The 17,519-nt window shown below is 38.2% G+C and overlaps 1 protein-coding gene across 1 annotated transcript in view; it reads right to left on the bottom strand.

Annotated features, from left to right (window-relative positions):
• Positions 1-3,483: 3,483 nt before the first annotated feature.
• Akap10 (A-kinase anchoring protein 10) overlaps positions 3,484-17,519 on the bottom strand; it is a 73,196-nt gene continuing 59,160 nt past the window's right edge. Inside the window, exon 15 of the mRNA XM_027924087.2 lies at positions 3,484-10,898. Within this exon, the coding sequence (XP_027779888.1) occupies positions 10,893-10,898 (6 nt within the window). The 3' untranslated portion in view covers positions 3,484-10,892. The remainder of the gene's footprint in view (positions 10,899-17,519) is intronic.

The raw sequence follows: 17,519 nt of genomic DNA, 5'->3' as shown, positions 1-17,519 counted from the left end.
GGACACAGAAACCAATCCACAAAACTACAACTATCTTATATTTGATAAAGGGGCTAAAAGCATGCAATGGAGGAAGGATAGCATCTTCAACAAATGGTGCTGGTATCCAGTTTAAGGTGTCCTTAGAAATGATAATATTCTAGGCTAGGATATTCCTCTGTCTTCCTTCATTCTTTTCCTCCATCTTTCTTGCTTCTGGGGACCTAGGACCCGAGGGCTGCCCCGACACCTCCGCACTCTGATCCCCCCCACCCCGCGCTGGCGGCGACACTGCTCCGCCCAGTCGTGCCATGGGAACCGGGGACTGTCCCTTATTAGTTCTATCAATATTGAGTATGTGTACTGTCTATGACCCAGCAATTCTATTGCTAGGTATATACCGAACAGAATTTTTTTTTTTTTTTTTTGTACCAGGGATTGAACTCAGGGGAACTTGACCACTGAGCCCCATCCCCAGCCCTATTTTGTTTAGACAGGGCTCACTGTGTTGTGTAGCGCCTAAGTTTTGCTGAGGCTGGCTTTGAATTGCGATCCTCCTACCTCAGTCTCCTGAGCCACTGGAATTACAGACTTGTGTCACCACATCGGCTAGAACAGAAATGTTTATATATATAATATATGTTTATGTTTATATATATATATATATATATATATATATACACACACACATATACATAGACACACACTATTGTTATGATTTAGATATGAGGTCTCCCCCTGAAACTCAGGAGACAAGGCAAGAAAAAAAATTTAGAGGTGAAACAATCAGGTTCTGATTGTTCCAGAGTCTTCATCTAATCAATACATGGAATGGATTAACCAGATGGTAATGGTAGGCAGGTAGGGTGTAGATGGAGTAGGTAGATCCCTGGGGTGTGTTTTTGGGGTATGTATTTTGTTCCTGGTAAGCAGTTTTCTCTGCTTCCTGGTGGGCACATTCAGTCTATGACTGAGACCTCTGAAACTGTGTGCCAAATAAACTTTTCCCCTTCTAAATGTTCTTGTCAGGTCTTTTGGTCATGGTGACAAAAAGGCTAACTAATACAAACATACTACGTGTCCTAGAGTGTTCATAGGAGCACTTGGCACTACCTTAATAATTACTAATGAAGGAGTGGATAAATTATGATTTATGCATACCACAGGATATTGAATAGCAAGAATGAATGCAGGACAACTATAAGCAATATGTAGATGAATCTTTCACATACATAATTCCGAGTAAAACAAGCCAAACAGGAAGCAGATCATGAGTTGATACACATCTATAACCCCATTACTTGGGAGGCTGAGGCAGGAGGATCACAAATTCAAGACCAGCCTTGGCAACTTAGTGCAAAACAAAAATTTTAAAAGGCTGGGGATGTAGCTTACTGGTAGAGCACTCATGCATGAAGCCCTGGATTTAATCTCTAGTACCCAAACAGACAAAAATCCAAAAAGGAAAAAAAAAAAAAAAAAGAGAGAAAGCCAGACATAAACCCAATAAAATTAAATCTAGAAGTTAGGGTAGTGCTACCCTTTGGGGGATAGTGACTGGATAGAGCACAAGAAGACTGATTGGGGAATCAAATTTTCAGTTATAAGTGAATCCAGCCCACTCTACCTAACAAGGCTGGGCACTCCCAAGCAGTCCTAAGTGTTCAAACCATGAGTGGAGAGAGTCATGGAACATTTTAGTGAGGTGTTTTGGATCCTTCAGCCCCAATACCATGTGGGACAGAAGATGAGCCATTCCTGATGGGCCTACATGAATTCCTACAGAATATGTTTTTAAAAAACAGTACTTGTTTTAAATAATTTTTTCAATATAGCAATGTATTAACTGGAACAGTTTTACTCATTGAGGGGCTACTGAGAACAGGGACCAAACCTTTCTTTGATTTGGGGTGTTAAAAATACCTAATTTTAATATATGGTGACATAAGAATATCATATGCTGAAATATGAATAAACATTCTATTTCAGTCTCTGAATAAACAACATATACCATGAAGCTTCTTACCAATATAAGGTTAACACAAATTATTTGTTAAATTACTTTGATAATTCCTATTGGTAAGAAGCTTCATGGTATGTGTTGTTTATTCACGGGCAGGACCCGGGTTCGATTCTCAGCACCACATAAAAATAAAGGCACTGTGTTGTGTCCATCTACAAAAAAGATATTCTCTCTCAAAAACAAAAAACAACAAAAAAACCCAAACGTACTCAAGGGTTAAGATTTCACAAAACCAGTAATTCTTATTGATGCACCAAGAACATTGTTATGGGAAGTTGGCTTTCCCCCTCCTGGAGAGTGCATGTTGTTGAAGAATAAAGTAATGACAGGTACAGTTTAGTGTCTCTTCCTGTTGCCGGAAATTTCACCCATCAGTTTTGCATCTTTAGTGCAAATATTCATACAGGGACAAAAACAATCCATCTAGCGTTAGTATAAAATTAATTTTGGCTTTACAGACTTCCAGAATGGGTTCCAGGGGCACCTGAGCACCCATAAATGATGGCTTGTGAATTGCTGGACTAATCCAAGAGGAACATCTCAAAATTAGCCTCTGGCTAGAGTAGATAGGGTTTTTCAGCCCCCAATTGTAGGAAGGCTTAGTTCTGAGTCTGGGTAGATGAGCCTAGAAAGGCCATTAACTTGGCCTGCTTCATTTAGAGTAAACTTTTTTCCACCTAGCATTTCCTAGGAGAAACCCAGCTCTTTGGGAGAGCTCATTCCCATCTGGTGATGGAGACAGACCATGATTAAAAATTCTTGTGTGTGTAACCCAGGGGTGGTTAACTACTGAGCCACATCCCCATCCCTATTTATTTTGAGACAGGGTCTTGCTAAGTTGCTGAAGCTGGCTTTGAAATTGTTATCCTTCTGCCTCAGTTTCCCAAGTTGCTGGGATTACAGGCATGCACCACATCACACCCGTCCTGAATCAACTCAATGGTTCCAAACTGGACACTGTGTTAGGGCAGCACAGGGGGACTCAACTGAATTGGATATCAGGAAAGACTTTTTGGAAGGAGGAAGCAAAAGAGGCAGTGACAAAGACTTTGGAGATGAAAAGGACTTCTTTAGACTGTGGGGAAAGACATTTTAGATTATGGGCATTGCTTGAGCAAAGGCAGCAGCTCTGAGAACCAAAAATGAATTGAAGATTCATAGTTTGAGATTAGGTCTGTCAATATCTTCAATGCTCAATAAGGAATCTGGACTTAGCGAATAATGCTATGCAAACAGGTAATGTTATATTTAAGGTAAATCCCCATTTCCTTAATTTTTGAGCTAGGCATGATGGTATGTGCTTGTAGTTCCAACTACTTGGGAGGCTGAGGCAGGAGGATTGCTTGAGCCCAGGAGTTCAAGACCAGCCCAGGAAACATAGCAAGTTCCGATTTCAAAAGAAAAAGAATTTTTTTAAAAAAAAATTATGATATTCATCTGTGTATTCATACTTTTAGGAATGTTGATTAAATAGTCAGATGTCTATTTATAATAGCTAATTTATTTACTTACACATGCTTATTTAAAATAACAGTATATACAATAATACAGTAATACAAAATATTGCTTTTTTCCCATTCTCATGTTTCAAGTAACAATTTTTATTCAAATTCTCTACAAGCATCTTGTGTTTCAAAGTCTTTAGATCTATAGCCAGAGTTTTTTGAAGCACACCTCCATCCCTTGTGTCTTAAGTTGTTTGAGTAGCAGCACTTTTTAAAACATGCCTTTGACACTCACTGGAAAGTCTGATCCAAGTCATCACCTTAGGACCATTCTTCCTCACACCCAATTATCATGTAGGTCTATGTTTGTAAACCTTAGAACCACTTGCTTATTGCTTTTGAAATAGCTCTTTGAAAGGCTGGTTTGAAAAATCTAACTCCTGTAATAGTGAGGGAACACTTTCCTGGAATAGTCAAGTTTTTCCTTCTATTTAATCCATTCCAATAGGAGGAAACTATAACTATACAAACTTGCCTTGCTTGAGGCTGGTATGGGCTAAAATGTGAGGAGCAGCCAGGCGTAGAACAGTTGCAGGAAATGACAAGGATGGTTATATGGGTGACTGAGGAATGAAATAGCAAAAGGTTGTTGGGCAGATCAACATCATGAGCAGTGATGTTTCCTGGGATGGCCTTGGGTAGGAGTGAAGAAAGCTAGAAGTGGTATCTTGGAGAATGGAGTCAGGAGTGGACTGGAGCCAAGCAAACAGTGGAGATCAGAGGACAGTCTTCCCAGGTGGCAAGGGTTTAAATGAGGATATGGAGCAAGGATTTGGCAAGGAGCTTATGGAGGATGCTGGTAAGGAATCCTGGTCCAGTCACGGGGTTGGGAGTGACCAGCACACCATGACTATTAAGAAATGATTTCTCTTCTTTTTCTGCAGTGCGTAGGATGGAACTCAGGGCCTCACACACAAGCTGAGCTACATCCCCAAGCCAAGAAATAGTTATCTTGAGGAAAGAGATGTGCAGAATGGGTAGGTCCTAGAGAAAGATTGAGACGGTCAAGAAGTTTGTGAATCACAAAAGGAGAAGGTATCATACCAAAATTGCCCCCAACAGGTCCCTACTGTCTCTCACAGCACTCATCAGACTGAATTGTCTCTATTCATTTTCTAGACTGCAGGACAGATGCCGGGTCTGCCCTGGATAGCACTGTATCTATGGCTACTAGAACAGGCATATAACAGGCCCTCAGGAAATAAGTGTTGGAAGAAGAAATGGAGAGGAAAGAGAAGATCAAAGAATGAGATACCTGTATCCTATGGAACTTAGGAAGGTGGACAGCAAAGGAGATGGGCCAGGAAAGGTATGGTCAGGACCTCAGAGGGCAGCTGGCATCAAAAACCTACAAGACAAACTATAGGAAATGGATCAGACAGGATTTGTTCAAAAGTTTCCATGGGGACCTCGAGTAGCATCCAGATAGGCCCAAACCACAGCCTGAAGGAATATGTCAGGGTTCCCAGCAAAGGCACTGAAGCTGGAGAACTGAAAACTACTGATGACTATGGGGGTGGAACTGGTCTGTGGCCTCTTCTAACCCTTACTCTTGCATGAGACAAGATTTCAGGGTCTCAGACATGTTCAGGTTCCTAGGGACTGAGAAAGGGGGCTGGTGCTTAGATGGTGGTAGTGTTCAGCTCTGATAAACATCTGTATGCTAATAAAGGACTTTTGCCTCTTTGAGTGAGTCATGAATAATAGGTCTTCAAATTACATTTTATATAGCATGGCATTTCAAATAAACAGGAATGAAAACACTCATTTCTCAATTTGCAGCAAAGCAACAGTATCATCTAGGAATCTGGTAAAATGCAAATTCTTAGGCTCCACCCCAGATCTACTAAATCAGAAATTGGTTGTTAGGCCCAGAAACCTGTTTCAAAACATCTTTTCAAGGGATCCAGACATGTGAAAGTTTAAGAACTACTGCTTTAAGGTAAATAAATTTTTCTTAAGTCTTTGACATCTGCTACTCCATGGTGAGTATTGCTAATGGGGAAAACAAAAGAAGGAAGAGCAAACATCTATTTTTTGCCAGGCATAGCAGTGTTAAGAGGCAGTCTCACAGCTTGGGTGTGAGATTCTGGAAAATTCCTTTACCTTAAAACCTTCAGTCTCCTCATTTATAAGAAAGGAAAAAATAAGCACTTACCTTTCAAGATTGTCATAAGAGTCAGATGAGATAGTTCTTGGCCTATGGCAAGTACTCAATTATGCTGTTTATTATTATCATTAAAGTAGAACTTTCAAGGAGCTCATCATTTCATGGACTTAGTTCAGTAGCTAGGCAGGTTTTCCCAAGGTCATGATTTTATATTATATGCACACATTAGTCTTGTCTCTGGTTTCTAAGAATCGACATGTCCTAACTGAGCTGAGACTGATCCTATGAGCTCTTCTAATCCTTGCCCTTGTCTTCATGGTCAGACATCAAGATGTCCACACCTTACTCAAAGCCTAAATAAGTACCAAAAGTTCTAATCTTGCAGCAAGTAAATGGAATGACACAGCAACCCATTCTCATGGAAGGGCATGCCTTCTCAGGCCCCATGTCTCTCCTCCTTTAAGCTACAGTTCTCCCTATGAGCTTCGCAGGAGCTTGATGACTTACAGTAGGACTTTAGGGGTGGGTAGAGGAGTTAAATCATAGGCTCAAAAGGCCATCTTGAGTCAAAAAACCCAGCACATATCGTATTAACCTATTGGGGCAGGGGAGAGGGCTGGGGCTGGAGCCCAGGACATTGTGCATGGTACACATGTTCTACCACGGAGGCACATCTCTTGCCCACAGTACATTTTAGATGCTAATTCCAATTTCCATCTCTTCAGTAGAATATAAGTCCCAAAGGGTCTAAAAGTTTGTTTTATTCCTTTCTGTGTCCCTTCAGGATAAACAGGCCTGATACTTATAGGGTGGACATTTATGAAACCAATACTTGAATAATCAGAAGGAATGGTGGTTGCTCTTCACGAAAATGAAGAAAACTAAAATCTGAAAGGGACTGTGGGGCTTTGATGAGCTCCTGAGGCTGGGGCCCTCCACCTAGAGCTACACTTAACCTGAAAGGCCAAGCCCTGACCAGGTGCTTCTTTAAGCCAGCACCACTCTCACATGTTGTATGGCATTATGGGATTCTTACCATGATGTAGAAGAGGCCAGCTTGAGATCATTTAGGGATGTGCCTGAAGGCACATTCAAGACAATGGGACTTGGAAATTAGAAGATGAGGGAAAAGGGCAGTTGTCACAATCGTCATCTCTCATTTGCTCTTTGGCAAATCTCAACTTTCTTCAAGCTGAAGCCCATTCTTTTTAGGCTGCTTGCATACCTGCCATAGAGAGACTGGGCCCAGAGAATCCCTGACCCAGCCCATGCTTACAAGATCTACTCATGGAACATCTAAAGGCCCACTCATCCAGATGCCTTTCCGTGGTGCCATCTGGTAACAGATGCACTACCAGTCTTAGGCAAGGGAAGTTCCAGGGAAGTTTTGTGGCATCCTGAATGTGCCAGCACAGAGTTTGAAAGACACAAACTGAGGAAATACTTTAGTGATACTCACTAAAGCAAGAATACTCACTTTCCTGTGTGTTAGGCAAGCAGAAAAGGGAAGGCAAAACCCCAACTGAAGATAAATGTCCTTGGGTTTTTGCTCACACAAGTCCCCCCCAGTGTCTTTTATGACCACTCCCACTAGTTCAGAATCCACAGTACCATTCTCCTGCTACTTGGAGCCATTTCTAATCCTGCCTTAGCAGTAAGCCTTCCTCAGTGCCTTCCTGGAAAGGGCATCAGAGTGTGAACCCCACAGGTTGTAACCTTGAAGGTTTTTACTCCCTTGACTCTATCCAAAAGCTAGAATCTGGCCTGGTCATAGAAGTGGTTAGCATTTACAGATTTTTATAACAATTATCCCCCTCCTCTCATTTTAAGCTTATGTGAACTGAAATGCCTTCTATTTCTGGGTTTATTACATTGATGAGTGCAGAATACAGAGAAACATGAAGAGGCCCTAGCCTAGGAAGACGACTAAGTTCTCATGGTGACCATCCTGCAATAGGTAAGGAACTTTTCTTTTTCTTTTGGTGGGGGTGGGGAGACTGGGGGACACAGACAACCAGGGATTGAACTCAGGAGCACTTGACCACTGAGCCATATCCTCAGCCCTGTTTTGTATTTTATTTAGAGACAGGACCTTCACTGATGCTTAGTGCCTTGCTCTTGCTGAAGGTAGCTTTAAACTCGTGATCCTCCTGCCTCAGCCTCCCAAGCCCCTGGATTACAAGTGTGTGTCATTGCACCCAGCAGTAAGGGACTTTACTGAGGCCTAACTTCTCATTACAAAAATGAGTGAGTGTCTCTTAGTTCCATTGGGTTAGGATTCCATTTTGAGATAATATACCATGACCAAGGAAGGTTTACTAAAGAAAAAGTCTTTCCCAGAATGCAATACTTTGAAGACATGCAGAACACACATGATCATTAGGAATTAGAGCAGTCTGGCAGGATTTAGTCAAGGTTCTTCTGGTTGCTATGTAATACTAACTTTGGGTTGATTCACTCTATGCATTGCTGAGGGATGAGTGGAGTCCAACACAAGGATGCAGGACTGGATGCAGAAATCAGGACAGTCTTGAGGGTTACCAAGGCAGCTGCTCTCTTAGGCTTGCCCATGCACTGCCAACTCTTTTCTAAGTGCCACATCCAAACCACCATTTCTTCCTCATGCAAAATTCTTCAAATAAAGAATTGTCTTGGGCCTATCTGGTCAGGAGTTGAGCCCTGGTCCAATCAATCGGAATGTGGGGGATAGGGATGAAAGGGCAAAAGAAAGATCACTGTACAAACATAGGAGTGTTAAACTTTTGAGTCAGGAAGGATCCCAAACAGTGTCAATAGACAGATCAGTGGCTTAGCTAAATAAAACAGCAATGAAGTTTAGATTTCCTACAATTCAGAATGACCTTCCCCTCCAAATTTCTACTGAACTAGTCAAAGTTCCAGTATTGTAAACCACTTACATTTCATAAAGCTGTAGTGAATATTGGACCCCAAGTAGAAAAAGTTACAATAAATTGCTCCCTGTTTTATTGCTCTTCACTGGATTTGGCTGACAATGCTTTTCACTCTCATTAAATTTATAAAGGTGTGATAAAGACACCAAATTACAAAAAGTATCACTTTCTCACTATTATTTTTACTTTTTAAACAATGAGTTGATGTCAATGACATGATAAAGAGTGAACAACTGATTACTTGCACCTATAAAAACCCTGCCAGGGAATTATATTTTATGGGCACAATGCATAGAACCTGGAACACAGCAATTGCTCAATAATAGATGAATTCCATTCCAATTTTAAAAGGAGCACAAGGACTTACTTTAGATCAAATATGAAATCTGGCTAATAATTTCAGACCAAAGCTGCTTCTGTGTTTCATAGCAGGTGAGGCAGAAAAGGATAACCAAATCTCAAACTTGCTAATCTTGTCTTTATAAGAAGTTTATGACTACTGGCATCTCTAACTCAGAAGCACAAAATGTATACAAAGAAATGACTAGAAATTATCTTAATTGAAAGCACTAAGTTTGAATAGCCTAGAGTTTTACAGAAATTGTTAGTCAAAAACATGCAGAGGCAGCAACAGTCACCCAAAACCACATTTAATTCTAAGACCTTTATATTGCTTTTCTCCTATTTAAAGTTTGAAGCAATGTGAAATGGATGGAAATATTTTGCTAAAAGAACAAAATAAATTAATCACAGCATATACACCTAATAAAGACTTCAAGTCTATGCCTACACTCCAAACACAAGGCTAAATCCAGTAGTGGCTTGTATTCTGGGTTTTTGTAAAGCAAATGGAAATATTAGGCGGGATCAATAAATTTCAACAGAAGAGCCATAAATGCCCTGAAAGCAGAAAGCTGACACCATTTTAAATATAATTCATATATATATATATTTAAAATCAAACACAATTAAATAGAATATGGTTTAAGTACATGAATACTTCAGCTTTATAAGAACAGAGGTGGTACATAGTACCAAAAAACTTATACACAGCCTTTTTGCTTCTTCTGTTGATGAAACAGTGTGCCTCTATACAATCAATATTGCAATGAATAAATTCTCTATTCAATCAAGACTTTCTCAAGGAGAGAGGTGATTAATAATTATATATTTATGCATATATATATATATATATATATATATATATATATATATCCTTTTTTTTTCTCTTCTTCTTTTTTGCAAAGTCTGAGCAAAAGCAGTAACACCTAAGAGAACATTCTATCCCTTCATTTACACACAGAGAGGAAGCACTGGCATGGTGTGGCTGGCGGAGTGTGCATGTCAACTGGGCCACCTTGCTGATGGCTGTGCAGTCCCAATGCAAAGCCGCCTGAGCAGAAGGGCAATGAGTGAGTCTTTCTGTACTGAAGACAAAAAGAAAAAAGGCCACCACTGCACACTTCCCACTCACAGCAAAAAATGGGGGCGGCAATCAAGCAAGTTGAGTACTTTTCTCCCCACTTTAAAAAACAAAATTATAATCTGTGAATAAACATTTTGTTCGAGGTACCACAGGGAAAAAACTGGAGTGATCCTTATGTCTTTCCTCCCACATGCATTCTGAAAGGGAAGTTAAGTAACTGGAGCGTAGTAAATGTTGCTGCTTGCTCCAAAGGAGCAAGACCTAATGCTCAAAGTAAACTAAATTTGCCCTTTTGTTAACAGGGAGAGACTGGTTTTAAGGATATGCTGCCACCAAAGGAAAGGACAATGTCACTGAAACATGACCTGCGATTTGTCTGTTTCTTTCTAAATTAATGCTTCTGTGAAGACTACACAAGGAACTCTCACCCAGTTCCACACATTGCCACTGAGAGCTGCCTAACTCTGAGTGGGGATGACTCACCTGTTAATTTTAGGAGGACAAAGCAAAGCACCTCTGCCACGTTTTATAATTCTGCTTGAGATGGACTCCTGCTCTAAGAATGTGCACCAAATATCAGCTCTATGCTTATCTGCCTCTCACAGGATGTGGTCCCTGTCTATTTCAGTGGGCTAACTCTCTCATACATGGGTTATTGCCATTGGAAAACTAATAATTTTCTAGTAATGTAAACAATACCACTTTGTAGCTTTGTGACTCACTGTATGAACATCATGTGCATCATTTATGTCTACATGTTACTCTGCAATATGGTGGAAGTCTAGGATTGTCTCCCATTCATTCCTGGAAATAACAGTGTTATAACAGTGAAAAGAAATACAGTGCTGTTTTCATTGGCTGTGTTGAAGAATCCAACCAAAGGAAAAAAAGTTCTCTTATACTTCAAAAGCAGATTTCCTTTATCTCAGTTCTTGAGTCATAGCTGAAAAAAAAAAGAAAAAGTATAAGGTAAGGTAACATCTCTGTAACAAGTAACATATTATTAATACAGACTAAAGAAGAAGGCAATCATTTACACAGTGTTTACTATACATCAGAGCTTATGACAGTTCAGAAACTGACTAAAGTCTTGAGAAGTAAAATATAAATCTCGGTAAAAATGGGAGCTCATAACCCACTTGAATCAAAGGGTGAAATATGATATATCAAGAACTATGTAATGTTTTGAATAACCAATAATAAAAAATTTTAAAAAAAAGATTAAATAGGTAACAAACTAAAAAAAAAATAAAATAAATAAAATAAAATAGCATCTCAAAAAAAATATAAATAAATAAAATATAAATCTCCTCATTTACATATGAGTGCATGGAAGTTTAAAGAGGTTAAGTACTTGCTTGAATCTTTTTGTTTTGGCAATATCAGAATGAAAAATGGTTTCACTTTATGACAGAGTAATTCTACTTCTGGAAATTAACCCTACAGCATAAGAGAAGGTAAAGACTTACAAAACATTCATAAAAATGTTGTTTGTAACAGGTATAAACATCAAATATCCAAAATAACTGACCACAGGGACTCATTAAATGACAATAAAACCATAATATGTAATACCACAAAGCTCACAAGACTGAGTGTCTCTTTTATTTAGAGTACTGGGGAAGAAACAAACATTGCAGAAACAATTGTTTGATGGCAAATGCTCATCAAACAATTCAGTAATGATGTGAGGTAGTTCACACAAAATGTCTAAGCCTATTCTATAGGCAAATGCAGAGCTGGGGGTTCAAAGCAGAGGGAGGAATCAACATGGGCTAAACAGACTGAGTGATCCTGCATGGGTCTAGGGATTGCTCATTATTTTCATAAAGTCATGGAATGAGAATTAGAAGGGGATCTTTTGAGGTCTTCTTATGCAATCTCTCTAATCTATTGAGAGAAAATGAGGTACTGAAGAAGCAAAGTCACTTGCAAAAGGTCACACATATTGCCTAAAAATGGATTCAAAAGCTTGGGGACAGTCTGGTAGTGGAACATTTGGATAGCATTTGTGAAGCCACTGACACCCAGCACTGTGAAATTAATTAATTAATTAAACAGACTCAGCTAGTCCTGATAGCTTAGTGTTTTTTGTTTTTGCTTTTTTTGTTGTTGTTGTTTCATAGCAATAAACCACTGATCTCTGAGGGACAGGTAGGACAGATAGATGCCCTGACAAGCCAAAGACAAGGCCTAGGAAGCTCAAAATATAAAAGACAGCAAAATATATCCATATATCCTAAAAATGAAAAGCATGTGGTAATAAAATCTAAATACATAACTCAAATGAAAAACCTGAATTATAAATATCTGCTTTCCAAAATAGTTTCTAAAGAACATTTTCTTATTCAAACATTTTATCATCAACCTGATAATGGAGAATCACAAAAATAACTACCTTGTATGTCTTCATACACCTTTAGTTTGCTCTTTACTATTTTAGGTTTGCCTGAGCCAAAAGATAAATATAGACAAAAATTATCACCCTTATACAGAAAAAAGGATAGAGTATGCAAAAATGAATAGGGCTTTGGTATGAATCAGCCCAGTGAAAAGTTCACAATTAAACCAAGTTTGGTAATGACAGTTCTCAGAGGAAAAAGTTAGACATTTAGCAGGGAAAGAGTGATGCTGGACCTAAACCAAATTCAAGTCCTCTAACCTACTAAGGGATATATGATGTCACTGAACATATTTTTTTTAGGGGGGGGGGTGGTTAGGGGTATAGTTCAGTGATAGAATGCTTACCTAGCATGCTCAAGGCCCTGGTTCAATTGTTAGCATTACAGAAAATTGAAAAAAATAAAATAAAAAGGATTCTCTGTGTGTGTGTGTGTGTGTGTGTGTGTGTGTGTGTTACTGGGGACTGAATGCAGGGGTACTCTACCACTGAGCCACAACCCCAGACACTTTGATTTTTAAGACAGAGTCTCACTAAGTTGCTGAGGTTGGCCTTGAACTTGCAATCACTGGGATTACAGGTATGTGCCACCAAACCAAGCTTGCTCCTTCTTGAAACCAGCTTTTGCAGAATTGAAAATCTCAATCCTAAAACTAGAGAAGCTGAGGAGCAACCTTGCCTGGGAAAGTGATGGCACCTGTACCCAATAAGGGGAATGAGAGTGGGTACAAGCATGAGAACTTGTTAAACAAGTTAGAATTAGAAACACCTAAATGGATTACTCTACAAACTATCCAGTCAGGCAACTAACCCTAATGCCAGCAGAAAAGCCTGAGATCTCTGAGCAAAGTAGGTTAGACACACTGAGGGCAAGGATGCTGTACTGAGAAAAGGGTGATCAAGGAAGGGGTGAATATAACACTGAGCCCTCTTTTGCCCTATTTTGCTCCTAAAAACCTGGCAGCCTACACTTTATCTTGAGTTTTCTCTGAGGAATATGATCAGTCTAAGAAGAAAAAAACTTCAAAAAAAAAATTGGACACCAGATTTCCTAAGAAAATATATCGGGCTAGTTAATTTACAATTAACTTTATAAGAAATTGTCAAACTGTTTTTCAAAGTGTTTGCTGTCTTTTTTTATTCCCACCAATAATAAAATTGTTGTACATTCTTGCTAATACATGGTAATTAATGTCACTCTTTTTAATCTTAGCTTTCTTTTGGGTATGTAGTGGAATATCACTAACTTTAATTTGTATTTCCCTAAAAAAATGATATTGGGTGCCTTATCATGTGAGTATCTGACATCCATATATTTTCTCAGTGTATACACTATGGTGTGTATACACTGCTGTTCAGGTGAACTTGATGACTGGCTGAGAGGCTTATCATTCTGGTGTCAAAAGTTTTATTATATTCTGGGTACGGAGGGCATTTAATATATTTTTCTTAACTATAGGGTTTATTTTTATAAATATAGGTCAATTGATCAGTTTATTGACTGGGGATGCCCTTAAAAGAAAGTTTTCTCATTGTGAACCTTAAGGGTCAGGGAAGTAAGTTCATTTGTTACAGTCTATTTTGGGAAAACAAAACTTATCTTCCCTGATATTCCATTATCTTTGATTTTTCAAAGGGCCTTGATTTTATTGGTAGTTGTGCCTCAGTTAAAATTTATGGGACTTTTGTTGCTATATAGTTGGCATTTTTAATATGTGAAGTATCATAAATAAAGTTATTTATTTAATTTTTTAAAATGACAGTAGGGATATATTATCAACAACTTCATGCTAATAAGTTTTTAAAAATTTTGTAGTTGTAGATGGCAGAATGCCTTTATTTTATTTGTATATGGTGCTAAGGATCGAACCCAGTGCCTTGCACATGCTAGGCAAGCACTCTGCCACTAAGCTCCAGCTCCAGCCCCATACTAATAAGTTTAGTAATTTAGGGAAATGGAGAAATTCCTTGACACAAATTACCAAAGCTCATGCAAGAAGCAATAGAAAACCTGAGTAATGACTATATCTATTAGATTGTGTAGTTAAACACCTTTCCACAAAGAAAGTTCTAGGCTCAAATATAATTTAAAGAATACCAATTCTAGGCAAAGTTCTAGGAAAATAAAGAGAGGGTTCTCATTCCTGACTCCTTGTGTAAAACCAGAATTACCTAGACACCAAAAATCAGACAAAGACACCAAAAATCAGACAAAAACATTGTAAGAAAACTACAGACTAGTTTCCATCATGGACATACACACAAAATTCTTGACAAAAATATAAGGAAGCTAATCCAGCGATACATAGAAAGGGTAATACATCATGACAAGTAGGGGATATCCTAGAAATGCAAGGTTCTTTAACATCTGGAGATCAATTTGTATAATTTACCCTATTAACATGATCATCTATAGATGTATAAAAAGAATTTGGTAAAACTCAACAGCCATTGCTAACAAAAACTCTTAGGACACTAGGAATATAAGAGAACTTCCTACATCTGATAGCACCTAATAGCTATTAACAGGTTTAATGGATGAGGGGGGAATGTACAGTCAAGGCAGTATAGTATTTGCATAAAGGTGGACATTGGTCAATGGAGCAAATAGAGTGCAGAAGTAGACCCACAAGTAGCCAATTGATTTTTAGAATATGTGCCAAGAGATATTCAATTGGGGGGAAAGACCATCTTTGTCAGCCTATGGTGCTGAAACAACTGGTTTTATATATACAAATATGTAGAAAAAATAAACCTTGGCCCTTATAGCATATATAAAATTTAACTCAAAATAGATCATGGACTTAAATATAAAAGCTCAAACTCTAAAACCTGTGGAAGAAAATTTTCAGGATTTTGACATAGTCAAAATCTTTGCCTAAGCAAAGATCTCTTAGGTCATACCCAGTATGAGCCATCAAATAAGGGGCAAAGTAAAGATAAACTGAACTTCACCAACAGTGAAAGCTGCTCTTCAAAAGATTCTGTTAAAAAGGGGTGGGAGTGCTGGGGTTGTGGCTCAGAGGTAGAGTGCTCGCCTAGCATGTGTGAGGCTATGGGTTCGATCCTCAGCACCAAATAAAAATAAAGATAAAAAAAAAAAAAGATTCTGTTAAGAAAATGAGAAAACAAAGCTTTGGATTAGAAGAAGGTATTTGCAAACATCTTTCTGATGAAGGAATTTTATCCAGAATACATAAAGAATCCTTAAACTGGAGGGTGCAGTAATCCCAGTGTCTTGAGAGCTAAGGCAGGAGAATTAAAAGTTCAAAGCCAGACTTAGCAATTTAGAGTCTGTCTCAAAATAAAAAAGTTTGGGGACGTGGTTCAGTGATTAAGTACCTCTGCATTAAATCTCCAGTTGCCCTCCCCTGCCCAAAAAAAGAATCCTTGAAATCCTAAGATTGGCAATATGATTTTTTAAAAATATTTATTTCTTAATTGTTGTTGGACACAATATCTTTGTTTAAACAATTTATATGTGGTGCTGAGGATCAAACCCAGGACCTTGCATGTGCTAGGGGAGCACTCTACCACTGAGCCACAACCCCAGCCCAGCAATATGATTTTTTTAATGGATAAGAACAAATATGTAGAAAAAATAAACCTTGGCCCTTATAGCATATATAAAATTTACTGACTTTGTTTCATGGCTAAGAATATCTTGATGAATCTTCCATGTGCACATTAAATTCTATTACTGAGAAAGAACCGTTGACATCTCCAACAGTTACTATGGGGTTGTGGTATTTCTCCATGCAGTTCTCAGTTTTGCTTCATGTATTCTGAAGCTGTTATTGATGTACTCATATTTTCTGGATGATTCTATGTCTGGTAATACTCCTTAAAGTTTACTCTAATTTCTAGAAATAGCTATTCAGTTTTTTTTTTGTTTTTTTTTTGTACCAGGGGTTAAACTCAGGGGCACTCGACCACTGAGCCAATCCCAAGTCCTTTTTTGTATTTTATTTAGAGTTAGAGTCTCACTGAGTTGCTTAGCACCTTGCCATTGCTGAGGCTGGCTTTGAACTTTTGATCCTCCTGCCTCAGCCTCCCAAGCTGCTGCGATTACAGGCGTGCGCCACTGCATCCGGCCAGCTTACTTGATAGTGTTTGCATAATATTTATTTTTACTTCTACTTTTTACTTTAAACCTGTTGTTTTATTATCCAATCTGACAATCTCTCATTTACATTTGTAATGTAATTATTAATATGATTGGTTTAAATCTATCATCTTGTTATTTGTCCAACCAGTTCTTTCTTCTTCTTTTTCTTCTTTTCCTGTATCTTTTAGATTCAGTATTTTGGGGGGGGCTTGGTTTATCTCTCACTATTGGTTTATCACCTATACAACTCATTTTTTATGTTTGCTCTTAAGGTTTATGGTACATCATACGACCTCATCTTTAAAGTTAGAATCTTAAAAGTTTATTTTCACTTCTTCCTTCCTGTTCTTTGTATTATAGTACATTTTACTTCTATGTATGTTATAGACCCTACAACACACTGTTATTGTTTGGTTTTAAATAATTATCTCTTTCAGGAAATGGTGGTATATAATCCGTGTGACTCAGAATGCTGAGGCAGGAAGACCCTAATTTCAAGGCCAGAATAGAAAACTTAGCAAGACCCTGTCTCAAAATAAATAAAAAGGGCAGGGATTATAGGGGTAAAACACCCCTGAATTCTAACTCTAGTACTTTAAAAACAAACAAACAAGCCAAAAACAACAAAAAACTCAAACCAAACCAAAATCAACTAAACAAAAAAGCCTCTTAAACATAAAAATATATTTTAAAAATGTAAAAAGGAGGATCACAAATTCAAGGCCAGCCTGATCAACCTGCAAGACCCTGTCTCAAAATAAAAAAATAAAATAGGGCTGGTGATGTACCTCAGTGGTAGAACATTTGTCTAGCATGTGCCAACCCTTAGATTCAATTCCCAGTAAAATGTGTAAAAGAAAAAAGAAAGGGGTGGGGGAACAAGATCAAATTAGTTACTCATTTATTTACAGATGAAATTTCTAGCTGGTACCACTCTGTCCTCCTTGAAGAACTTTCTTAAGATTTATTTTAATTGTAGGTCTGCAAAAAAATGAATTTCTTTAAGGTTTCATTTGATAAAAGTATTTTTATTTCATTTAAAAAGATATCTTCAC

This window comes from Marmota flaviventris, chromosome 17, assembly GCF_047511675.1.
Source record: "Marmota flaviventris isolate mMarFla1 chromosome 17, mMarFla1.hap1, whole genome shotgun sequence".
In the NCBI taxonomy this organism is placed as follows: Eukaryota; Metazoa; Chordata; class Mammalia; order Rodentia; family Sciuridae; genus Marmota; species Marmota flaviventris.
This window is presented reverse-complemented; position numbering and strand designations above follow the sequence as displayed.